At 42.1% G+C, this 27,258-nt stretch overlaps 1 protein-coding gene across 1 annotated transcript in view; it reads right to left on the bottom strand.

Annotated features, from left to right (window-relative positions):
* Window positions 1–27,258, bottom strand: part of TMEM47 (transmembrane protein 47) — a 102,426-nt gene that overhangs the window by 20,302 nt on the left and 54,866 nt on the right. Inside the window, exon 2 of the mRNA XM_083174333.1 lies at window positions 6,550–6,690. Coding sequence (XP_083030459.1) covers window positions 6,550–6,690 — 141 coding nt within the window. The remainder of the gene's footprint in view (window positions 1–6,549; window positions 6,691–27,258) is intronic.

Raw genomic sequence — 27,258 nt, 5'->3', positions numbered from 1 at the left:
GGCCCCGTTATGCTTTATTTTTACCCTACCTTTTATGGTGGGGACAGTCAATGGAAATTGTGTTACTGTTATGTCATGCACGGCAGAAACTTAAGGACAGGTTACCATAAGTAGACAATTAGCATTTGACAGCATGTTTTTTAGACATGTGGGACAGTAAGGACCACTGGCTTAGCCAGCATTTGTCTGATTAACGCCAACATAGAGCTGTCAGATCAGACACTTTAAAAGAAGTTTAGGCACTAAAATTGGAAAAAAAGAAAATATTACTGTAGGTCTAGGACAGTGATGGCTAAACTTGACACTCCAGTTGTTGTTGTTGTTGAAGTACACATCCCAGCATGCCCTGCATCAGTTTTAGCATGGCCAAATAGTAAAACTGTAGCCAGGTATGCTAGGATGTGAAGGTCAACAATACCTGGAGCGTCAATGTTAGCCATCATTGGTCTAGGACAGACGTGCCAAACTTGCGGCCCGCGGGCTGCATGTGGCCCCTGCCGCCTACTTTTGCGGCCCACAGGCTCATGGCGGGCTTGAATGGGCAAAGCCCCTATCTGAACTCTGAAGCCATGAGAGGCTTCAGAAGAAAATGTACAGTATACTGCACATTTTCTTCTGAAGCCTCTCCTGGCTTCAGCGTTCCCAGTAGTGCATTGCACGGGTGCACATGTGACGTCACCACGCAGTGCAGGACTAAGGCACTTGGCGGTGGAGGCGGGAAGGCAGGGTAGCGGAGGGCGGTGAGCGGCTGCAGTGAGGGGGCAGAGCGGCCTGCACTTACCCCCTTTTAGAGGCAGCATCAGGGAGCAGAGTAGTGCTTCCCCATCAGCACGGGGTTGAAGTAACCCTCCATGTGCCTGCCAGCGGTAAGATGCCTTTTTTGTGTGTTATCTGGAACTGTGGGTGCATGTGTGTTATCTAGCACCGTGGGGGCATATGTGTTGTCTGGCACTGTGGGGGCATGTGTGTTATCTGGCACCGTGGGGGCATATGTGTTATCTGGCACCGTGGGGGCATATGTGTTATCTGGCACTGTGAGGGCATATGTGTTATCTGACACCGTGGGGGCATATGTGTTATTTGGCACTCTGAGGTCATATGTGTTATCTGGCACCGTGGGGGCATATGTGTTATCTGGCACTGTGAGGGCATATGTGTTATCTGGCACTGTGAGGGCATATGTGTTATCTGGCACTGTGAGGGCATATGTGTTATCTGACACTGTGGGGGCATATGTGTTATCTGGCACCGTGGGGGCTTATGTGTTATCTGGCACCGTGGGGGCTTATGTGTTATCTGGCACCGTGGGGCATATGTGATATCGATGGCGAGAAGGGGACGCGCACGCGCTAGCGGTGCGCGCGTCCCCTTCCGACGGCGCTTCCAGCCGCTCCCCCGGGTCACCACCGGCTTGTCGGCGGTAACCCGGGGTCCCCGCCGCCTGCCCGCACCCCCCTAACCTCCCCTAACCCCGTTCCGTCTCCCTGAGGCGGAGACGGCCAGGGTTTCCGTCGCGCTGGCGAAGGAGACTGAGACACGCGTGCGCGTGAGACGCACACGCGTCTCATTATGATGGATGGCGAGGCTGCTGGTGGATCGCCAGCGGGGACGTTCTGGCGATCCGCCAGCAAGGATGTAGCCTGCTACATCTGTATGAAGAAGCTCCGATCTAGTTAAAATTATGTCAGGATGTCTTAGAGTGGTTCATTAATATACTTTTGCATAGTAGAAAGAGCACAAGCTTGTCCTAGTGCAAAGTTACTGACTTTGGCAGGAGAAAGATATCTCTGATAATACCTGTTCTCATGGTCACAATTGTCAATACTGTGTGTTTTCACCTGAAAGTGTATTTTTTTTTTTTGGAGAGGATACTATGTAATTGAAGTGACCAAGAAAAAAAACTTGGGGCAAAAAATCAGTGTACACCTTTTGTTTGCCCTTAATAGAATAGTGCATGAATAAGTCCTGACATAATTTTTACTCGATCGGAGATTCTTCATACGTTTTGTTATTTTCATCTAACAAGTAAAACTTTAGGTGTCTTGCCGCAACAGAAGATATTGACTTAGAGCAAAACACTATTGCACATTTCTTATTCAGGTCGTCACATCTTTTCCACACTAGCCAATTTTGAATATCTCAATTTCAACTTTTTCACTCCGCCCTAATGTACAGTACTAGAGGAGGGATACAGTTGCTTGGTCAACACTATGAAGGTCGACATACATTAGGTTGACCACTAATAGGTTAATATGACTAAGGTCGACAGGGTCAGAAGGTCAACACAAGCGTTAGTTCAACGCTCAGTCAGAAGGTCGACAGTCAAAAGGTCGATATGAGTTTTTACGTTCTTTCTCTCCCAAAACAAGCGGTATTTCATACACTACCATCCACTAGGGCAGGCATGTCCAAACTATGGCCCTCCAGCTGTTGTGAAACTACACATCCCAGCATGCCTTGCAATAGTTTCAGCTTTAACTAATCGCAACACTGTGGCAAGGCATGATGGGACTTGTAGATTCACAAAAGCTGGAGGGCCAAAGTTTGGACTAGGGCATGGAGGGAGCCACGAAACGTGGCGAGAGCAGCGAGACATTCTAGGCGATGTAGTACACTGATGTCCATGTCGACTTTCGAGGAAATTCTGGACAAAAATTTAGAAAAACTCATGTCTACCCTTTGACTGTCAACCTATTTCATGTGTCAACCTAAGCCTTGTTGGCCTTTAGTGGTTGACCTAATGTATGTTGACCTTTATAGTGTTGACCCTATGACCCATAACCTAGGGGAAGGGAAAAGGGGATTACTATACTCTTAAATAAAAAAATATATAATAGGATAATTCACTTGAATATTGTTCAGATAATGAAACAATACACCACCAGTGTAGACCAAGAGGTATTTTTTTAGCTGATTTGGTGTTTTTCTGCCATAGCCCACAAATTGTGCATATTAGAAATGTACTAACGTGAAAACCACAGTAAATTGCATGTAAAACAAGACTTTAGATGGCAATAGACAGCATGAGACCAATAAGGCAAACATTGAATATGTTTTATAGATATAAATATAAATCAAAGGGGGTTATTCTGGTTGGTTTGCAAAAGAAAATTCTTTCTTTAATGGACAAAAACATGTGCACTACAGGAGAGACTTACATTTGGGTGAGTGATTTTGTTTCTGTGCAAAGTAAATACTGGCTGCTTTATTCATACACTGGAATTGAGATTTCAGTTTGAACACACCCCGCCCAAATGTAAAGGTGGCCATACATCAGAAAGACCTGTCTTACAATCACGATTGTGTCCAACTTTCCCTTCAACTCCCTGGCACTCATTGGTAGTTTTTGGACACACAATGTACTCACAATCTGTCATACAATCAGTCATACAACCAGTTGAGATTGTACGATTGAGTACAATATCTTTCTGATGTATGGGGGCATTAACTCTCTCTGCCCATGTTTCATTAGCCCCACCTTCAATGCACATGGTTTTGTCCATTATAGAAGGAATTTGCTTTGCAAACCAACCAGAATAAATCCCTCAATCTGTTAATCTTCGGAGCCCAATGATCTGGTAAACGCGCGCCCAAACACGCAAATCATGTGCATAGCAGTGAATTCGTTTGCAGTTGTGCAGATGAGAGGAAAACCATCCAGAACCATCGCAATCTAATGGTTTTCCCCTCTGTTCACCGCACCAAGTAAGCCAGGACAGGGAGAAGGAGGCCTCTACTGATGTCATCATCCCTCCCTCCCAGCAGCCGGGGAACGCCTGCATTTTCTGGTGCACTCCCAGGAAATGCTGGGTCACCACCCCCAAACTGTCGCAGGGTGTCAGGGGCAGATTTATTAAGCTCAGTGAAGTGATAAAGTGTCTGGTTTTTATCACCGGCCAATCAACTCCTAACTGTGAAGTTACAGGCTTGGTTTGAAAAATGACAGGTAGGAGCTGATTGGCCAGTGATAAAAGCCAGACAAGTTATCACTTCACCAAGCTTAATAAATCTACCCCTCAGTCACCCTGGGAACAGCCATCACTGGCTGTCTTCACACGGACGGCACGGTATATGCACAGCGTACTGTGCACATTCGCAGTCATCTGATAACAGGAGGTCTGAATCGGGCCCATAGTACAGATGGTGTAATGGTTAACATTACTGCATCACAGCACTGAGGTTATGGGTTTGATTTACATGGTTTATATACTCCCAGTTCTTGCGTAGGGTTCCCCCAGGTGCTTCAGTTACCTTCCACAATCCAAAAAGATACTGGTAGGTTAAATGACCCCTAGTAAATGCATGTAGAGTACTTGTGTTTAGGGCAGGCTAGATGGCCCAAATGCATATGTCATAGTAGCAGGACCTGGGTATATATGTAAGAAAGTTTCTGAAATATCTTAAAACCAAGTAGAAAAGAAATGCTCTTTATGTAGCGTTAGGAAAAATGCTATTTTTAGATGTAATTATTCTAGGTATTGTTTCTGCAAGGGCTTGAACTTACAAATTCATTTCTCTGTCTCAAGTGGTTAAAGATGAGCAACAAAAGTATAAAATTTGTGAATATAAAATGAGAAATGCTGTAAGCTACAGAAAACTTGCTTTTAGAGGACATGTACATACATCTTCAGTGCATGTGGATAACCACATTATTCCTTACAGGGTTGTATGAGGTTATCATTTCAATTCTAGCAAGCACTGCTATTATGTTAAATTAATTTGCCTGTAGCTTTAGCACTATGAAAAACAATGTTCCTAAATACTAAACAATTGCTTTCATTTGTCAGACCATTAATCGGCTAACATTTTTCATAATGAATGGGGATCTTTTACAACTGGACAGCACAATACATATATACAGTATATTATTATGTGGAATTTTCCCACAATTTAGCTTATGCCCCAAGGAACACTGTTACAGTATTAAGCATCTATCCCGATGCTTTTGCAAGATTGCTACTTATTGTTGCTGATCTTTCAAAATACAGTACAAAAGATTCAACAGTAAAAACAGCAGTTGTAGCACATCTTACTGTACATCAAGACCCATCAGTGTAGGAGTTACAACAGCTATTGTATTATTACTCAGGAAATAAGACCAACATTTTAATGACTGTATTTTTAAAAGTTTTATACCAAATACATTTTTGCACTCGTTCATCCCATTGTACCACTGGAAGTAGAGGATATTCAAAATGACTTTTGCATGGAAAAAAAGGATCTGCTATCACTTGCAAATTGGTCCATTTAATAAGTTGGGGAAAGCCCTTTCTTCAGCAAAAACCTCAAAAGGGATTATGCGCCTGATTCAGATCCGTTCGGTACTGCGCGCATTCATGAGTATCTGCGCATGTGCAGGCGTATGGTGCGTGCACCCACGGCGACCTTTCGGGTCGCCGCGTGCACGCACCCATGCCCCATATGGGAACGCCCAGCGTTCCGTGGGCGTTCCCATGAGACTGCTGGGCGTTCTCATGGTAATGAGGCAGTGACGCGGGTGTGGGGGGCGGGTAGCTGACATCACCGGATGTCAGCTGCCCGGCCATATCCACGCCAGAATGCACGCATATATACGCGACTGAAAAGTCACTTATATATGCGTGCACGCTAAACATCATTCGATGGTCGGTGACCATCGAAAGATGTGGGCGGTTACCCGAGCCATGCGAATGGATATTTATGCAAAACATCCATTCGCAGCTGTTCGGGCGAAGCCGCACTTTGAGGGGGCGGCAGGTGGGCTGTCGTTCGCCGGGCGGGGTTTGGTGGACTCGCAAGGCCCCCATGTCCGTTTATCTCCTTTCACACAGAAAATTATATTCCCGGTTGAAGCAGTTCCATCCGGGAACTTCATTAAATACACAAGTCTTTTTCTGTGTGAAAGGGTTGATCTGGATCTTAAACTCCGGGTCTCCGACCCTGCAAATGACCAGAGTCGGAGACCCAGAGTTTAAGATCCAGATCGACCTTTTCTCACAGATAAAAACCCAGAGTAATAGAGCAAATATCGGGGTCTAAATGGGAAGGGGGTCTGACAACGGCGGTCGAATAACCCAGCGCTTCAAATGCCAGTAAATGCCGGGTAATTTGACAGCCACTGTCTGAAAGCGTTATCAGTTTGGCCAAAAGTTAAACCAATTTTGCGCTGCATACTGCCATACTGATAGACCTATGGGGGTAACAGCTCCACAGGATAGCAGCATCTACTGAATAACTGGCAATGTAGAGATATAGCTGGATCCATGCTGGTTCCGATTACTGTGAGTATGCATGGGCACTAGCCACTCCTATGCAAAATGCTATTATCATTTCTCAGCAGACTTGAGGAGCCCCGCCATGGTAAATTGTTGCAGTGGGACAGTCTATAACGCTGTGATAAGTGACAATGTGAAATATTAGTTAAATAGATTTACATTAAATAGACCCATACATTCGATTCATTCAGTGAATTACAAAATGTAGTTTTAGCCGTCTAATTATAAATGACCATATGGTGGAATATTCCCCCTTAATGATAGTTCTGTATCTATGAGAGCATGACTGAGTTACCTGCAGCGAAAAGCATGACTGCCACTGGTCTGTAGAACCGCCTGCGAGATCCCACACAAATGGAGACTAAGCCAATAAGGAATGCAATGAGAATAATGGCAGCACCACCGAGTAGTAAGGCAAGGGTCGCAATCTGCCAATCTACAGAAAAGAAACAAAAAGTAAAGGTATGAATAATGCTATAATATTACATATTATCTAGTACATTATTAATGACAAAAGCATTTGAAACACATAAATACAGTATTTACTACTCAAATGATCCTGCTGGTACAAACGATACCTAAAAGAATATGCCAGTGGCAGACTGCACTTAGGTGTCACCCCTCAAATGTTGGCATCTGCTCGTGGCAGGAGTAACATGCTGTGCTGTAAACTTACTTTGGTCTCTCAAACCACTTTTGTTAGTAAGCAGGGAAACATGTTATAAACTATGGAGCAGGCTGCTTTAATTGTATAATTACTATACAGCACACTAGGGGCCAAATGTAATGCCGCCTGAGTTCGGCACCAGTGCGGGATGCCGGCTGAACTTAGACTTTTTTTTAAATGTCAATCACTTACAAGGCCAAAAAATTCCTTGTAAGTGATTACCCCTTTAAAAATACACCTGAGTTCAGCCGGCATCCCGCTTGGCCGCCGAACTCAGGTGGCATTACCTTTGGCCCTATATATGAAGGCGATAAGCCTTTGCATGGATTGAAAAAAAAGTAGCTGTATTCTCCCTCTATCTGCATGGCACAGATACACAGGAAAATAATAATAGCAGACTCCATTTGGGCTAATTAACTCACCTCTAAACAAATCAAGGTGCTGACATATATATTCTATAGGCACTGAAAATACTATTAGTCATATTGCCCCATCATACTGTATGTCACTGACCGCTTTCAATGAATTCATTCGAAAGTAGATTGGATATTGCACAAGCACAATAGTTCTTATATCCATTACTTCTATGGGGCAAATTTACTAAGATGTTAGTTCTATTGAAGATGATATGTTGCCCAGAGCAACCAATCAGATTCTTATCTTCTAGACATGTGCTAAATAAATAAGAAGTAGAATCTGATTGGTTTGCTATGGGCAATATTCCATCTTCAATAGAATTCCCACCTTAGTAAATTTGCCCCTCCATGTCACTTTAAAGAGTGCTATATTTCTGATTCCAACTAAGTGACAACAATTTTACTTGCTTATTATTTTACACACCCCTCCCTTGAAGCCATTCTCCTCCATGAAGCCACACCCCTTTTCTTGCCACTGTCGCACGAGTAAGGGACGCCACTGGAGTATATTGTATATTATTCTTTAAAATAGAAATAGTAACACTGAACACAAATTTAAACTTGCCAATAAGAAATCATATCTGCACAATCTGTTTATGCAGATACTATTTACAGAATTCTATATACAGCATATCCATTATTTCTGTAATTTATAAGTATAACTTATGCACATTTACATAACTATAGGCCTTATTGCACCTTAATGACAATAACATATATGCCAAAATATCTTTAAAGATTTGCAGTAGAAAATAGGGGTACTATCCACCAGTTGAAGTCAACATAAGATGCATGATACAACAGAAAGCAAAACAATACACAGAAGTGAATTGGTTCAACAGAAAATTTGCCTTCTTGAGTGACCCAGTCAGAGACCAGACGTCAACTTGACTTCAATGCTGTGGCATGAAATTAATAAAGTGGTTGACACCAGACATTGCAACAATGTACGAAAACACAAAGAATGTCTAAAAATTCCTCCTTTGTGCACGTATAATCTGGAGCTACACGAGACGTTGAAGCTATTGCAGCCAAAATATGGCCAACAGTCAAGTACACATACTTTTCCACTATGTACTGTTATTGCGTACACTTTAAATAAATACATCAAAATGTAAAATTGATTGTATATGTGTTATGAGTTTAGAATAAACTGATTTACATGAAGAACAGATCCGATTAAATGAACAATTTATGCTGCTATTGAGAAAATTACGATGGAAACAATCCTTTTTTGTGGCTGAATGTATTCTCAATAATACATTAAGAAAACTTCAAAAACAAATCCTGGGGTTTAATTACTAATGTTTATAGAAGTGGGGATGTTGCCCGTAGCAACCATTCGGATTCTACTTGTAATTTATCTGGAATTTTCTAGCATCGGCGACACAGAGGTGGGTGACACCCATTGCAGCATGTAGCCTCCCTATGTACAAATGTGCTTGCTCCCAAAAAGGGAGCATGGCCTCATGCAAAGGGGGTGTGGCCTCATTGGAGTTCCCATTCTACATCACTTTGACACCTGAATGAATCCTGAACCCACCCTTTTGACACCACTGCCTTCTAGATTATAATAGCTGGTCGATATAGGAAACATCTTCATTTCTGTAAACCTGTACTTTAGTAAATACCCTTCTGTCTTAAGTATAGAAAATACTAAAGTTTTCTCAGCTATATATACATCTGCATCCCAGTCTGCATGTGTTTGCAACTTTGTAAACATTCCCTGCTGTTCTAGAATGCTATTTTCCTGCCCCTCCCACCTGTACAGGTGCACGTCAGTGTAAGTGCCACGTACACTTAAATCTGCATAGGTCTGTCCGCTTCCTGGCATCGGCAGACAAAACATAGGCTACATAAATTGGCATTGTAACTGGTCTGCATTGGCCCCAGAATGACTGATTGTAACCCCAATATACATGTAATTTACACAAAGATGAAAGGTTAAAAGCAAATTAAAAAATGGAAACCAGAATCTGAATAAAGGCCAGTACCAATTAACATAAATTACACTGGGTTTCTCCAGTTAATGCTTTGTTTAATAGACAATAACAATAACTACATTAATAAAATGTTACCTATCCAAGGGAAAAAAATAAATGTGATTGCAAAGAAATAGAAAATGTATAATATTGTTCAAGATAAAATAGCATAATTTAATATTTAGTACTAGGATTGTCAAATGATGGGATATATAAGGTAGTAAGGGAAAAATTGGGAGGCTAGGCCATCTGGTCCACTCCAACAGAAGAGCTACTGCAGCTCAAATTGTGGAAAACAGTAATGGATAAAGTGGCAGAACACACAGTGCATCCTAGGCTGCAAAGTCAGAACTGGACAATGGAGCAATGGAAGAAGGTGGTCTGATATGATGAATCACTTGGACGGCCATGTGCATATGCATCCCTGGGAAGAGAATGAACCAGCATGCACCATGGGAAGAAGGCAATTCTAAGGAGCCAATATGAGGCTATGGGCAAATTTCTGATTAGAAACGTTGGGTGAAATTTAATAGGGTGAGAGATTCAGAAAGTGAGAGATTTGGTAAGAAATATCCAGGGTTTTTAAAAGTGGTTTTGCAGTTTAAAGGATTGCCTTTTTTTTAAAAACGGGATATTTCTCACCAAATCTCTCACTTTCTGAATCTGTCATCCTATTAAATTTCACTCTTTCAGTCTTTGCATTCATGTGGTTGTTAATTTGACATGTGCCCCCTATTTAAGCATTGATGCAGACCAAGCACACCCCTTCATGGAAACGGTATTCCCAGTGGCATCAAAATGAAAGTGGTGTGTCTGGAGGAGTACAGTCAGCACAAAGGTGTCAACAAAATGTTTGCTTTTTCCGTAGTGACAGTAGCTGAGTGCTGCAATGGGACATTCTCCAGCAGAACCAATGTTCTGTCATATGGAAGGAACCAATAGTGTAGACGCTAGTCTCTGGGGCAGCCTAGCATTTTTAGGGATGCTGGGATGCCCACAGAGTGATGCCATCGGAATTTCCACACCTTCTATAGGTTAGGCCAGGCCACCCTTAAGCCGTCTATGCCTACAACATGCGAGGGGGATGCAGAGTGTGCACTGGGTGTCACCTAACCTAATGACACCTCTGGTTTTTCCCTGATTGCAGTGGCTTCTTTCAGAAGGGTAAAGTTTGAGTAATATATGTAAATGGGTGTAAAGAATCATGTATGGTGTGTAGCCTGTAATGTCTTGTATGGGGTGAGGTTTGTCATGTCATATACAGGGTGTGGCCTGTCATATCATGTTTGGGGTGAGGTCTGTCATGTAATGTAAAGTTAGCTATAAAAGAAGATCCTTCTTGTGTTTAAGGTGTAAAAAGGGACGAAGGGTATCAAACACCTCTAAAAAGCATCACTGCGCAGGGGGCTTGTCAAGGCAAATACACATATCAGAAAGTTGTACAGCACAGCAAATCTCAGCTGTGATGCTACAGAGATGCACACATGCCTTCAGGTGGCCTGGTGCCTCCTTCTCAGCCAGTGTCTACAGCTTCTCTCCCATAATGGAACTATGTGCCTCCCAGGCCATTTCCACTTTAATGCTGGGTACACACCAAAACAATTTGGGTACAATCCCATCAATCTGGATCCAATTCAGACCGATTGGATGCACAGTGGATGCAGATTGGGTCAAAATCGTTTGGTTGGATCCGAATTGGATCCGATTCCAATCCTACCTGCTGCAGGTAGGATCTGTATAAGATCCATTCATCTAAATACAGATGGGATCGGGTCGTATGCAAATAATTTGCAAATCGGATCGGATGATTTGCATACGATTTGCATCCAATCCAAATCGTTTTGGTGTGTACTCAGCATAAGATAGAAGCTGAGACTCATCTTGGCCTTCAGGCTGGAAAGTAGCAACACTGACTTAGATAAGAGAAGGCAAATTGTTCCTGCTCATTTCTATAGAATTGACCTGTGGCTGGATAGCAAACATTGGCTTGTCTTCAACAAGTGTCCTGGGTACATATGGGGAGGAGAGGGGTGGTATGGGCAATTAGGCAGAGGGTTAGCCTCTGGATCTTGGAGCTGAGGGCATTTCAACTGCAATTTAGTGGTGTTTCAAAAATACGGTAGGAACATTAACCCTAGGCTATATAATGTTTTCATTCAAATATGAACACATTTAGCATACTTTCCTTTGCTAGATACACACAGATTTACAGTGGTGGTGTAGCACTGAAAACAATAATCCTTTTGTTTTTGCATTCAGATATGGTATTAACATTTCCAAAGTAACTGGTACCATGTATAATATAAGTGTATTGCACAGTTACAATATTCAGCATGGTAAGCCACACAAATGATAACTATTAGACCTCATTCCTGGCAAGGGATTTCCAATGTAAACTATGCCAATTTTATTCTGAGTGGAAGTAAATCAATTTCAAGCAGAAATGCATTCTGGCAGCCTCAAAACAACTGATGCATGCATGAGTTATAGCAGGCAGCAAACAGAACAACAGATACATTATCGTCTATTCAAACGGAACATTGAAAGCAAATAAAAAAAAATACGTTTATCAACAATGTGTCAGATGTTGCTTACTATAAAACCCTGCTGAGAAAATGCACTGCATGGTTTTACCAGAAATAGAATTAGTAATGACAAAAGAACCTGTTAAACTGCAACCAATGAGTAAAATTTAGAGTATGTCAAAGAATGTACAATGAAATAAAAGTGTATACCATTATATGTATAGTTTTGCTCAATGCTATTGTATATGCCACTGTTTTAGTCTGCTCTGACAATCATGTGATGATTACAATATTTTCACTATTTGTAGCGAGTTGATTTCAGACAACTACTGGAGATTGAAGTGAAATAAAAATATAGTAAACTTTTATTCCAGCAAATGGCAGAGCCAGTACAATGGCTTCTTACACAGAAATACTAACAGCAATCCAGGAACATAAAGTAAAGTTTACAAAACTAACATTTACAAGAGTATGGCAAACAAGTCGGGCCTTTAGAACATCCTGTCACCCCCTGACTCACACACATAAGCAGGTTTATTTACCAGAACTCATATTAGCTGAGGAAAGGGTTGTGGCTCTTCCCTGAGCCTCAACAGGTTAAATCTTTCCTAAAATGTGGGAAAGATCCACTTTGCAACCTCCTCTCCCATTAAAGGGTGATTCTAAATCACCTGGCTCCCCCTTGAAAGCTTTTAGGGACTTAATAAATGGAAAAATGGAGACCTGTGCTTGATGGATGTGTGTGTGTATGTGAGAGAGACAATATGACACTATCATAATCTATAGGCTACAATGGATGAAGGACAATAATGTCTTAAAAAAAAACTTTTTATTGGTCGCAATGCCAGTAAAGTACAAGTGAAATTGCAAAAAAAGGGGAAAAGATAGAAGTCTCACAATTACCGCTGCACCAAAAGGGTGTCTTGTCTAATTGTGTGGTGTGGCGTGCTGGGTGGGTACCGTATGTTGTGGGTACCTTGCCAGCACTTGCAAATGAGTCTGTCTCATTTTTTGTATTCAATATTTCTTTATTTAATTTTCATATTTTCATTTATATAAATTTACAATACATCACATAACATACATATAACATATACAGTGACATAATCTTAATCGTTCAACACTGGTACTATCCTTCGACAGATATAATCCAAGCTTTATGTAAATTTCACTATTTTTCATAGTTCCTCATACATATTCATATTAATTATAAACACAAAAAAAACCACAAGCCAAATAATACCATTACATAAATAAACACTCAATTTCTACCCCCCCTCCCTTATATATATTTATACTCCACTTTAAATTGTGTACTCATTCACTTATTTACATATACCCTGTGACTCAATATAATAGATACAGAAGTGTGCTAATCCTAATCCTCACTGTATTTTTGGCCTTATTAAGGTGTCCCTTTTTATTCTTGACCCCTCCCCATATCAATGAGGCAGTGATGCTATCTATTTTCCTAAAGAAACTCGTTGGTATGTATACTGGTGAGTTTTGGAACACATATCAGAATTTCGTCAATATCACCATTTTTATCAGGTTTATCATCCCTGATACCGTTAAGGGTAGTCTAGTCCAAGTTTTAACCTTACCTTGGTACAGTTTAATGAATGGTTCCATATTAAGTTTTAATAATTCCTCCGGCTTGTTGGAGATTCCTATCCCTAAATATTTTATATCATCCACCCATCTCAATATTCATTCACTGCACCCTTGTTCTGACTTCCCTCTTTGTGGAATAATGTTAGACTTCCCCCAAATAATTCTCAACCCCAAGCATTTTCCAAATATTTCGACTATTTTTAGTACAACTGACAGTTCTATTTCATAATTATTTAAATAAATCAACATGTAATTTGTATACATTGAAATTACCTCACTCCCTTTCTCCCTTTTCCCAAATCCCTCTTATTCCAAAGTAGTTCTTAATATACATGACAAAGGCTTGATTGCCAGATTGAACAAGGCAGGGGATAATGGACACCCCTGCCTTGTTCCCCTGGCCAGCCCGAAATATTCTGTAGTACCATTAATCTGGACTCTCGCCCTTGGATCCCTGTACAATAATTTAATCCATTTGATATGTTTTGGGCCAAATCCATACTTTCTCAAGACAGACCATAAATATGTCCACTCTATGCAACCATATGCCTTTGCTGCATCTAACGATATAACTGCCTTTTTCTTTTCCAGTTTGTGTTTAATCTGCATATTAGTGTATAATCTTCTAATATTTTCCATTGTACTCATACCCTTTCGGAACCCCATTTTGACCTGGGTGGATGACTATTTAGAACATTCTTTGTGACAATATTTTTGCTAAAATTTTTGCATCAACATCAATTAGTGAGATGGGCCTATACGCTTCGGGTTTACATGGATCTTTGCCCTCTTTTGTTATTACTGCTATTTAGGCTTCATCCAACCCCTCTTCCAAACTATTATTAAACAAGGCAGTTAACCATGGAGCTATTTTTTCAACTGTGTTTCTTAAAGATTTCTGCCAGTATTCCATTGCACCCTGGCGATTTATTACCTGGCAATTGACTAATGGCATACTTTGTTTCCTCTAGTGTTATGGGCAGTTTCAATGTCTCATGCTGTTCTCTATTTATTTTGGGAGTTTGTATCCCCATTAAAAATAGTTACATTTTCTCCTCCCCATATTTAAATGAGGATGCGTACAATTCTTTATAATATTCAACAAATATCTGTGCAATTTCTGGAGTAGTTTCTACTATTGGTCCTTGTCCTGATTCCATCTTTACTATATGATTTTTTTGGTGTCGAATTACTAATTAGTTCATCATTTATATATTTACCATGGGCTAGAAACATTTGTTGTCTCACTGCTTCCTCCCATAACTCTTTTGTCTACTCCCTATTCGCTTGTGTCCAATCTTCCTTTGTTTTTTTCTGTTTTATTTTGGCAATACTGACTCTCAAATAGTTTATTCTTCCTTTCCAATTCCTGTTTGTTTTTCCTAGTTGTTTTTTTTATTTGTGCTATTCTTTTAATCACCCTCTAATAACCGCTTTCCCTGCATCCCATACTACTGTGCGAGGTGCAGATTCCATATTAATGTCGAGATACTCTTCCCATTCCTGTTTTAGCTCCAACCCTGCACCCATTTGTTCTAACCTGGATGGGTGACATTTCCACATACTATGTCCTCTATCCACTTGCTGCCTAATTTGTACCGGTATCAGGGAGTGGAGGACCAAGGACCTGGAGTAACATGAGTATGCCTGGCTGATGGGGTGTTTCTCCCTCCACACATCTCTCCACCCAATATCCACAATGAACCTGTCGAACCCCTTATTACCAACTTTACCTCCTCCCCCTCCACGGTTCCACCGGTCCATACCTGGATCCATTACGTTATTGAAATCACCAAGGCACATTATTAGATGCAAACTCAACTGCCCATTTTAGTACCTTGTATTGAAATGGTGGAGGGAAAAAAAAAACCCACCAGCATATCTTATATCATTGTCATATTCATCATGTCACATTTTCTCCCTAGTATTCCTACCCAGCTTTGTTAACAATTTCTTCATTTCTTTTTTCCTTTATATTTGTCAATCCACATAGCGGCATCTTCTGCTGACATGAAAAAACTTAGTCTCTCCATCACAAATTACTCTGAGCTTTGGAGGAAACATTACCAAGTATTGAACCCCTATCTCCATGTCTCTTTTTGATATTGATATACTTCAGCTGCTCTTTTTTGGACCTCCTTGGAATAGTCAGGAAAGATCATAATTTTTGCTTCATCTATTTCCAATTGGCTTTTTACTCTAGCCATTCGGATAATAGTGTCCCGATCTCTGAAGTTCATGACTTTTGCTATGAACATCCTTGGGGGAGCTCTTGGTAGTAACGGCCTCCCTGGTATCCTATGAGCCCTTTCAATGCAAAACAGGTAGGAAAACGTCTCCTTGCCGAATTGTGTTTCTAGACATTTTTCTAGCCATGTCTCGGGGGAATCTCCCTCTGATCTTTCCGGTATCCCCACCAATCTGATAAATTTGCGGCATAAGCGACCCTCCATTTCGGACATCTGGGGTTGTATCCCCACCGCAGTTCCTTTTAACTGATTAATTTGGGCTTTTGCTGAGGTTTGCGTATCTTCTAATTTGGAGATTCTCATCTCAGTCTCCTTCACTCTTGTTTTAACATTTTGTACATCCTGTCTCAACAGCCCAATTTCAGCTTGAGTTTTCTCTATTTTTTTCCTAAACTTTGCTCACAACCATTTATTGCATCCAACAGCTGCTGCAGTGTGGCCTCTGCTGCTGGCTCGGAGTTAATAGAGCTTGATAACATAGACTTATGTGGGGATAGGGACTGTTGGGTTTCCCCTGCAGTTGATTTTGTTTGGGGACTGCTTCTTGCTTACTTCTCTAATTTTGCTGCAGCAGCAGCCTTCCCAATCACTGCAGATACTTAATCACTGTGGTAGCAGAAAAAAGTCAGTACTCACAATAACAGTTTTGGATATTCGCCTGAAGAATAGTTTAACTGCTGGGCTCAATATTCAGGATACCTCTCCTCTCCTGATACTTTACACCGCTATTTTGCCACAGTCTCTGCCCTCCTCTGCTGCAATCTTTCCTCTGCTGGGCTCACTCCTTTCTGGACGTTATTTGCAGCACCCCTGCAGGCGTCCGGCAGCACACACCTCTTCCCAGCCACAGCCCTGTTCAAATCAGCCACCACTTCCAGCACGTATTCAGGGCTTTAATAAGCTGCAAAGCCTCCAACCTGCTCCATCTCGCAGTCTCAACAGGAGCCCATGCTACGGCTTCCACTGTTCTAACGCTGGTGCCGTCTCTCTCTCCCCGACACCCGCTCTCCTCTTCCGGCGGATCAGCAGACGCGGCTCTCCGGCTCTCTCACTCTGCTTCACCTCCCAGCTTCACAGCATGCCGCATGCCAGTGGGCCCCGGACTTCCACCCTATGTCTGCCGCGCCATGTTCCCCGCCCACAGTCTGTGTCTCTTGACAATTCCCCCATCCGTAGATGCATGTGGTAAGCAGTATTAAACAGGATGCCGCTGGTGTATTAGGCACTTAGTGTACTGTAAATGGTTGCAAGGGAGAATGATGGGTTGAAAGGTGAGCAGATTATAGGGACTTGGCCAAACCACCACCTCCAGTGGTTCAATTGGATCATGTAATCAACCCCTTAGGGGTAGGGACATAGGTTTTCTCCAGCCTCATAACTTTCCATGTGCCTATTCCATGGCCACCATCTCCTCTCCTACCCAACACTGATGGCATCACACACTGCAGCAACAGATTGGAGCCAAAGCAAAAAGTTACAGTTTACCACTGCTTGGATGTGACTCAGATGACTGGGATGAGGCCACAGCATGACTGGTGTAAGAACACCTGGAAAGGCATGGGGCTGGTCCTCACCTCCCATACTGTAAGTGTGCCATCGCTAAGAGCCCAAAGCTCTGAAGTGCAGAATACGAACAGGGCAAATTGAGAATTGTTTGTTCTGCCCCTAGAGCATCTGGTTATGGTACTGTATAAGGCATTGACCATGTTTAGGTCCACACTACAATGATCAACCACTAGAGGTCGATGGCATCTAGTTAGACACCTATACCTGGTCTTCTGCATTTAGATAGACAGTGATGGGAGAAAGAGAAAGTACTATCTCTTTGTGGGGGCACTCTTAATTAAAAGTGAGCTGAGCAGTACACTTCATACCATTGTTCTACAAATTTCACCTTATCCGCCTATACTTGAAGGTGGCCAATTTTGCTGATTAACTCTGGGTAGTTTTTCTATTTGTTTACCCATCATTAACAGCTGGTGGACATTATGTTTTAAATCGTCCAAGGACATCTCTTTTCCCGAAAATTTCTTTATCTAGAGGGTTCCCAACCTCAATTCTAGAATGTGTGACCACCGTTGCCTACTGTTGTATTGTGCCCCTGAGGAAGTCGTGTTCACGACGAAACGCGTTGGGCCTATTGGGCGTATTTCGACCACGGTCAAAATAGACATACCATTATTCTATACACTGTAACTGTATTTATCTGACCTTTTTGTTATATACTGCTATGCTCTGTGAGCAAATGTTTATTAAATCTATTTTATTGTAAAATTACTGTCTAATAACTTAAGGTCTCAGCGCACCCTGAAACTTCCTCTTTTCTTCATATATATATATATATATATATATATATATATATATATATATAGTCCAATAGGCCGGCACCCTCCTTGTCCCAACTGGGTAACAGCAATTACCGTGGTGCCTAGCCAAAGTAAATAGATACAGACCAGTCCAGTAGGCGGCACCCACGGATTTCTATCCAAGTCATCAAACACACGCCATGGTAGTGCAAGCTTTCGGGTTTTATTACCCTTCTTCAGGCGGCATACAACATACAGACACACTGTATGTTGTATGCCGCCTGAAGAAGGGTAATAAAACCCGAAAGCTTGCACTACCATGGCGTGTGTTTGATTACTTGGAGAGAAATCCGTGGGTGCCGCCTATTGGACTGGTCTGTATATATATATATATATATATATATATATATATATATATATATATGATATGCACCTCTGAGTAATGATCTGTAGGCAGCCATTTTCTTTTAGCTCCAAACTTTTTACTACTGCATAAATATATCACTGCAACTATTTGTCATATTCTATATGAAGGATAAGCTAACAGAGTAGCTGATCGATTGGTGGACAGTGTCTAGGTCGACTACTTTTGGTAGACAAGCAATAGGTTGACACATCAAAAAGGTTGGCATGGTCCAGGTCGAAATTGACCAAAGGTCGACACAGAAAAGGTTGACATGAGTTTTTCCTGATTTTTTTAAACCAACTTATTCTTATGTCAATAATTCAGTGGGTATATAGGGCAAATATAATAGTGTGCCGAGCACAGAAAGGCACCATGCCCAAAACATGTGGAGCGCAGCGTGCCATGTGAGGGGACGCGGTACACTAATACAGTGTCCATGCCGACACGTGGCCAAATTTGTGAAGCATGGTCAGACCCCCTCCTGGAAAAAAATAATGCCTTCACGGTAGCATACCCTGCAATGGGGTACATCTAAAATTGGGTCTACATAATTAGTACTCCATACTCACATCATTTCAGCGCCGTTTACTGGAAGGTTATGTATATGAGAATGTACTGAATGTATAGCTATTGCTGGGTGGATATATTCCCACCCAGTTCTACCTTGCCATGATTCCACCCATTGGACCCGGACCAGTCTCCAGACCCAGAGTCTGTCTATGACCAGCGGCTACCATTTGGTGTTTTCCATTCAGGGCCTACTTACGCCCCAACCCGGACGGAGGTGATCTACTAAATAGGAGAGTGTTACCTCCACTGAATACCTACTGCAGGACTACATGGACACCTTGGATAAAAATACTACCATTGGTAACTAGGAGACGTTATAGGAATGGACTCATTAATCAGTGGACCCTAGAAATACGGTACCGTATGAACTGGATAAAATCGAACTATCCCTCTATTTTTTTATCAAATGCCCATTTTTTCACAATATGGTATGTCATATGTTTTTTAATAAATGATTGTTATATTTTTACCCAACTGGCACTCTTTAACAATTTGTTTATAAGTGTATTGTCTAGCGTGGTGTAACCCTTTTTCTCTTCTTTGTGTAGAAGGGGGCTGACTACCTCCTATTTCTCACCACAGCTTGACAAAGTACCTCATATAATTTGCGTCCCCCACACTTGTTGGTAACTAGTTACCTACAACCCCTCCTGATTGCTATGGGTGACTATGTCACTTGGTCACTGTAGAAAATTTTATACACCTCCCCAAAGTGGTAAAAAAATTATTTTGCACTATCCAAATCCTCAAAGTTTGGGGTGTTCATACAGATGGGGCAGGTCCCATCTTGGCTACCTATGGCGAGAGTTCTGCCAGCTGGCCATGGCTGGCCATGGCTAGCCACGGCGCCCGCCATCGCAATACATTTTAAATGCTTGGCGATTCGCCATGGCGTCTCCGGATGAGTGCAATACCAGTGATCATCCACCAGATGTCACTTTTGAAAACCTCTTTGCGCATGCGTAAAATTTGTGCTGCAGCGCGTGCATGAAGCGCAGGAACTACAGTAAATAATTTATTGTCCCTGTCCCTAGTCAGCGCCTCTCTCACACCGCCGGCACGAGCATGATCCCGTCTCTTTGGAGGAGAGGATCATGCTGACGCGGGCGGAGAGGCGCTGCATTTGTTTGACACGAAGGAGCATCTCTGACGGACGCTCTTGCGACCCAGTTGCACAGACGTTCCAGTAATGAGACGCTTTTGCATCTGAGTTGTTATTACGGCAGGGTACTACAGTAAAGTACTTTACTACTATTGTGCTGTGTCCACCAAGCTGTACTGTTCTATAGATAGTGTACACACTAATAAATAAAATTACATTGAATTGCGTACAGAATCATTACATTAAATTATCAACAATTATGTGTTTAGGTGGGTGGGGCCCCCCCAGTATAACATCAATGATTATGTGTTTATGGGGGATGGGGGACTACCCACTATACCACCAACGCTTATACAGATGGAGTAGGTCTCATCCTGGCAGGGGATGGCGCTGGCGTCGCCAGCCGCCATCCCCCGCCAGCACCATGGCGATGGCGAGAAGGGGACGCGCGCGTTCGAGAGGCGCGCGCGTCCCCTTCCGACGGCGCTTCCATCCGTTCCCCCGGGTCCCCGCTGGCGACGGAGACTGAGTCGCACGTGCGTCTCAGTATATTCGCTGGCGAGGCTGTTGGTGGGTCGCCAGAGGGGACGTCCTGGCAACCCGCCAGCAAGGATGGGAACTACCCCATCTGTATGTTTGGGGGGGGGACACCCCACTATACCACCAATGCTTATATGTTTGGGTGGCGAGAGGGTGCACTGGCCACCAATATGTGTTTAAAGGTCACTGGCCACCAATGTCTTTGATATTAACCATCAGCCTGGCGCCCACCACCCAGGGGCGCCAAGGACAGACTCAGTCTTCAGCCCAGGCCAGTGGCACCCTGTAAGGGGACCCCTTTATTGTGGGGGTCCCCACTCCACCAGGGACCTGGCCCAGCTGAGCAGCCACAGAGGTAATGCTTTGGCCGCGGGACCTTATATAATAAGTGTCCCCCGGCTGTGGCATTACCCTGATGGCTGTTTGAGCCTGGAGCTGGTATTTTGGAAACCAGAACCGATCCAAGAAAATATTCCCCTAAAGTCACCTAAACACTTTGTGTGAGATATTTTAATTCTCTCATGCTGAATCTCCCATTATGAATCTCTGGCACAGATCTCTCTGTGTGTAGGGCCCATAAGAGTAGTTAAGAGTTTATTCATTAGTCAAGTGCTGGAAAAAATAGACACAGGCTGAGAAAAAAATAACTGAGAAGAAAAAGTGAAACAATATTGTATGAAAAGAAAAGATCTAATCTAGATAATTTGTACAAAGAGCACAGATTAAATAGAATGTAATGATCACTCTAATTATTCAGATTAGTCTATACTACTTTCTCACCAGCAGTAGCAGGGATAATTTACTGTAAGTGGATGCATGTATTAAAAGAAATGCATGAATTAAAATAAATAGAACTACACTTATGATAATAACAATCATATTATTTACATAGCGATTTTTCTCCAACAGGAATCAAGGTACTACAGGCATCAAAACAAAGCACACAGTACAAAATATTTATATACAGTAATAGAGAATAAAGAAAACCTAGGGTGCTCAATAAATGTAAAGCAGAGTTTTTGCACACATTTTGGGTATTGAATTCAATTAATTAAATATTCAGTTATGAAGGTTAAACTGTGGTAGATAAGACATTACAAAAAAAAATTACCACAGGGTCTTTAACAGGGGATTTCAATTGCAGGACAGTGGTGCATCATTATTCACAGCAGCATTCACAGGGTTTTGCTATTCAATTAGTGGACAGAAAATGGGAAGCATTGATTTTTATAGAATAACTTTTTTTCTTGTAAGACGAGAAGTCTAGAAAAAAAATCACTGGTATGTGCTAGGAAATGTGTTAATTGGGTACTTGTTTCCTAGCACGGCCACAATCGGGAGTAATCATGTACCTTAACTTAAGGTACACGATTAACGCGATGGACCCGATTTCCTTTGAAATCAGGTCCATTTTGCCGGCAAAGTCAAAATCGGGTCCATCGCGTCGGTCGCATGCATTAACATGGCACGCGACCGATGCGATGGACCCGATTTTGCCATAGGGTTCAATGTTAAAATATTTTTAATATTGTAATCGCGTTCATCGCGTCGGTCTTGTGCCATTATAATGGTACAAGATGCGATGGACGCGATTAAGCACATTTTACATAGCTAACAATGGGAAATGGGCCAATATGGCCCATTTCTCATTGTATATGCCCCCGTCATGCCTAAAAATTAATGCCCCCCCCATTGTGAGCGGAACCCCACGACTGACGCCAACCCGAAGCGTGGCGAGCGTAGCGAGCCTGCGAGGGGCAGAGGTACGCGTCCTCCGACCTTTTCATACCCCTACTATCCACGTCGGCGTGGAGTTGAGAATATAAAGTTTGGCGAGCAGAGCGAGCTACCGAGCCCGAAGCGTGGCGAGCGCAGCGAGCCCCGCGAGGGGACGCGTATACCTGTGAAGTAATGCGTGTCCCCTCGCGGGGCTAGCTGTGCTCGCCACGCTTGGGGCCATTTGGGGTCTGGGGACAATTTTACATTGAATCCAATGTAAAATAGGGTCCCAGGGACCCTATTCACATTCGATTCAATGTGAAAATCGGGTCCATCGCGTCCGTCGCATCGCATGCGATTTGGTCGCATGCGATGCGACCAACGCGATTTTTCCGACCCGATCAAAATCGGTGTGGCCGTTCTAGGAAACAAGTACCGTTAATTGTCATATAAAAGTTGTTTTGATGTTCAAAATTGGCCTTGAACTAAATAAAGGTAAACTAAAATTCCATAACTATTATGAACTATAACAATATTACTGACTAAAAAGGATACTCTTCTTATTTATTTATTTTGATTTCTAATTACTTCTTGATTTCTTATTATGTATTGCTTTATATTGTACTTAATTTTTCAGTGTTACATTGTTTGCAATTAAACTATAAGAAAATTGTTGCAGTCACATGTCAATACTATTTAAGATAATAAAAACTCAATAAAATAAATTTACAAAATTTCACATTTTCTTTGAAACATGAATAAAAGAGAAGCGATCACAATATAGTGGCAGATTATAATATATAATACTAAATAATATAAAGTGTAGCAGTTTTAAGGATCTCAAATATAGAAATCTCTCTAGAGTTAGAAGATAAATTGCTTTAAATTTCCACCAAGAGAAAAACTACGAACTGTAATTCCCACTCAGAGCAGAGTAATCTATTCACCGCCCATGGTCAAACTATTGATGTGTAAGTGTTGCCAAAACCTACGGTGGAGAGCACTGGAGGCATGAATGTTGCTTCCCAAAGGCACCTACATCTGACTTGTAGGGGTCCTGGTACAGCTGTAGCCACAATGTCCTAACATTTTGACGGGCTGCATTAGAGATTTATAGGGGTAATTTCAACAAAGAGAATTCAGTTGTGGGAGTTTCTGCCCACTTTTGAGTAATTTTTTGCCCATGCCTTTTCACCTTTTTTGGACGAAATGTCATGGGTGAAAAATGACTCAAAAACAATTGAAAAACATGCCTCCAATTTCATCCGAGAAGTGCCCGCTGACCGACAGGTTTCTCGGCGCTGCCAAATTGTTTGCCTTGGTGAAAAATCACCACTTTAATTGAATAGAGCAAATGCCCATTCCCCCTAAAAAAGAGCAAAGTTAGTTAGTTGCACAAAAAAGTACAAAAAAGTAGCAAATTTTGTAGCGTTGCAAACCAACTAAACAGCGTTCACTGCCCGCACGAACATCCGCCCCCCTTTCGCAAGCTGAATATCCCTGCATGCATGTAAAATGGATGTTTTGCATACACATCCATTGGCAGCCTTGCATTTGGGGCAGAAATCATTTGATGGTCACTGACCATCGAATGATTTCTAAAGCATTCGAAAATCTAAGTCACTCTCTGGTGACTCAGATTTGCAGTGCCTTGGTAGGTGAACAGAGAGGGCAGCTGACATGACATCAGCTGCCCGCCCCCGGTACCCGCGCCATGGCCAAATCATCGTGGACACACCAGCTTTTTCTTGCGGACACCCATGAAATGCTGGGCAATTCCCATGGGCGCGACCCGTGCCCGTTGCCCACCGCCCCCCTCCCTGGGCCGGCGACTATACAAGTCGCCACGTCCATTCGCAAATAGAGCCTGCACATGCGCATAAATGCTTTTGCGCCAGCGCAGTAGCAAAACATTGCTCCCCTGTGCAAATGCGCAGGGGAACGTGAAGACCAGAATGACCTCCTAAGTGACAGTGGCTGTAGTCAGTGCATTGTACAGTATGTTTGTCATATTAGTGAATATGTCATATTATCTGTTGCACACTAAACATGGCTTTATGGCACACATCTATAATATCATTTAGCAATTACTTGAGCTACACTAATTTCTACATTCATGTTCAAACATTATTTCTACAATGTTCTCATTTCCAGACTCAATGTTAAAGACATTGATTTTGAACTTGTACAATTCACTGGAGATGCTAGTATATTCTAATAACAAAATGTGCAGTATGCACATTTTTACATTTTTCACAATGCTTCATTAGAAATACATATTAAATAAGACATTGTACCCTATGATTTCTTATTCACATGTAAAAACCCTCAGAGCCATGAGCAAGAATTTGTTTCAAGTAATTTCAGCTAGGGAAAAAGATATTACAATATTTGACAGTAGTGGTATTCAACTAGCTTTTAAACAAAGGTTAACGTTTGCGGTAAGACCATTTAACAAAATAAGGATAGAATAATGTGACTATAAAGAGGAGGGCATATGCCAACTGTTCATGTTATTTCTAATTTAACATAATATTATACTACAGCGTAATTTTTAATGTACAGTTTACAAGACAGATACTATTTAATGGATTGTCCATAATTGTGTCCATTCATTTTCATTCATCCTCACATCTGTCTCTATTATACTACAGCACATAGAGAAACAGGTAAGAGACTGCTATTATGATATACCCTAAAGGTTTCCCTAGAAGAATGCAATTTGTGAATAATTCAATAATTGCTTTACAGTATGTGATGTTGAATAATTTTTTTTATTACATTTTACTATAATCTTTCACATCATGTGTATACATTGCTAGCTTGTATGTCTTAGAAATATTGTTGCAATGAATGAGTGTAAACACACTATATACAAAATGTGCAAAATATACAATATGAATATGACATAGTATTCATCCAAGAGTCCAACATGCATACAATATTTCACCATTTCAAATTGTCTTCAGGGCTAATGAAAGGGCTTTTTATTAGAGATCTGGTCATCCCCCAGGAGAGGAGGCCTCTGCCCACAGGAGATACCAGCAGTGGCTCCCTTCCCTACAGTCCCGGCCTCGGCCCCCTGCCTCACCTCGGAGTGGAGGGCTCTTCCACCAGGAGACACCAGCAGCAGTCCCCTTCCCTGCAGGCCCAGCCTCGGCCCCCAGACACTTTGCCCCACCTCCCCAGCTTCCAAGTGATCGAGACTCAGCCATAAAAAAACATGAAACAAGGAAATGGCCTGTTCAGGCCCTGCTGCTGAACTCGAAGCAACTTTAACCAAGATAGTGCCGCTGATGACTGTCAAATAGTTCCCTTTATATATATATATATATATATATATATATATCAACCAAAAGGATTAGAGGTGCACTAGCTGATGAACCACCAAGGATCTTTTTCAAAGTCTATTAAGACTTGACAGTTTTTGAGTCCCAGGTGTATTTATCTCCTTTTGACCGCAGCTTTCCATCTCAAAGAAGGAATCCCGGGACCCCACGGGATTAGTGTAGATCTGGAAAAAGAGATTGGAGGAAGCGCTTCATAGTGCAAATATTGTATTTAATAAATGGTGATAATTGCTCATAAAACCAGGTACTTTTCAGCAGCGTGGGCTGAAACTACCACGTGATATAATAGCCATATCTCACAGTTAGTTGTTCTCTCGAGTTGTCCGGGACAGTCGCTGCCACATCCAGTGCTCCTCCAACACCATGGGATCGCTGGTGCACTTTTCTTCCCCTCTCAATCTCCTGAACTGTGACCGGCCAGAAGTGTGCGTCTGATAGGACTCGCCCAGACGTGTTTCGTCTATGACTTCGTCAGACCCCGAAACGTCGGGCATGTGATGTGTGTTATTACCACATTAAAACCTGTTTGAAAAATCCAGTCTCTGTCGTGCCGCAGCAACCCCCACTGCTAATATATATATATATATTTTGACTGAAAGCTCCATTGAGTCTGTTGTCTTTTTGACGTGATTGATTATAGACTTCAGAGTGCCGCTGAACATTATCCTGTATTATATTCCTTGTGTCAAACCAAGTGAATCTGAAGGCACCTGAAGCGGTTGCCAGATTTTTTTGCTAGTGCCGGCTGCATTGACAATTATATATATATATATATATATATATATATATACAAACTCCAAGAAATGATTGGCACTCGAGAGGCAATAGTAACAAATCAAAGGATGTGTATTAAAGCTAAGCTTTCGGGGTTTGACCCCCTTCGTCAGAGCACAATCCTACAGCCGTAGGATTGTGCTCTGACGAAGGAGGTCAAACCCCGAAAGCTTAGCTTTAATACACATCCTTTGATTTGTTACTATTGCCTCTCGAGTGCCAATCATTTCTTGGAGTTTGTGTATGATTGTTGCTGGGGCACCGAGGCCCGTTGTCTGCTACTTTGTCCGAGTGCCGGCAGGTTTGGAACTTTATATATATATATATATATATATATATATATATATATGTTTTCTGTACATGCTGCCTAGATGCTGTGCAGCTCGGTGGGTATGTGTTCCATATATGATAATTGTACTGTCTCTGCTTACATCATTACCTACCTCGCTGTTGCGGCGACCAGTGGCGCTGCTGATGGCTGCCTAGGCGCTGTGCAAGCCAGCAGGTATGTGTTCCCTGTGTGATAACTGTACTGTCTCTGCTTGTATTGTCACCAACCTTGCTGTTGCGGCGACCAGTGGTGCCGCTGATGGTTGCCTAGGCGCTGTGCTGCTCAGTGAATATATCTTCCGTGTTTTTTTACCCCCAGGATACATCTAGCGTATACCTGTATGTGTTATGTATATGTGTACTGTCACTGTTTAACTGTTACCTTACCGGCTGTTGCACAGCAATCCAAACCAAATTCCTAGTATATGCAAGTATACCTGGCCAATAAAGATGA

Source organism: Crinia signifera, chromosome 2 (genome assembly GCF_055691185.1).
Source record: "Crinia signifera chromosome 2, ASM5569118v1, whole genome shotgun sequence".
NCBI classification, from domain to species: domain Eukaryota; kingdom Metazoa; phylum Chordata; class Amphibia; order Anura; family Myobatrachidae; genus Crinia; species Crinia signifera.
This window is presented reverse-complemented; position numbering and strand designations above follow the sequence as displayed.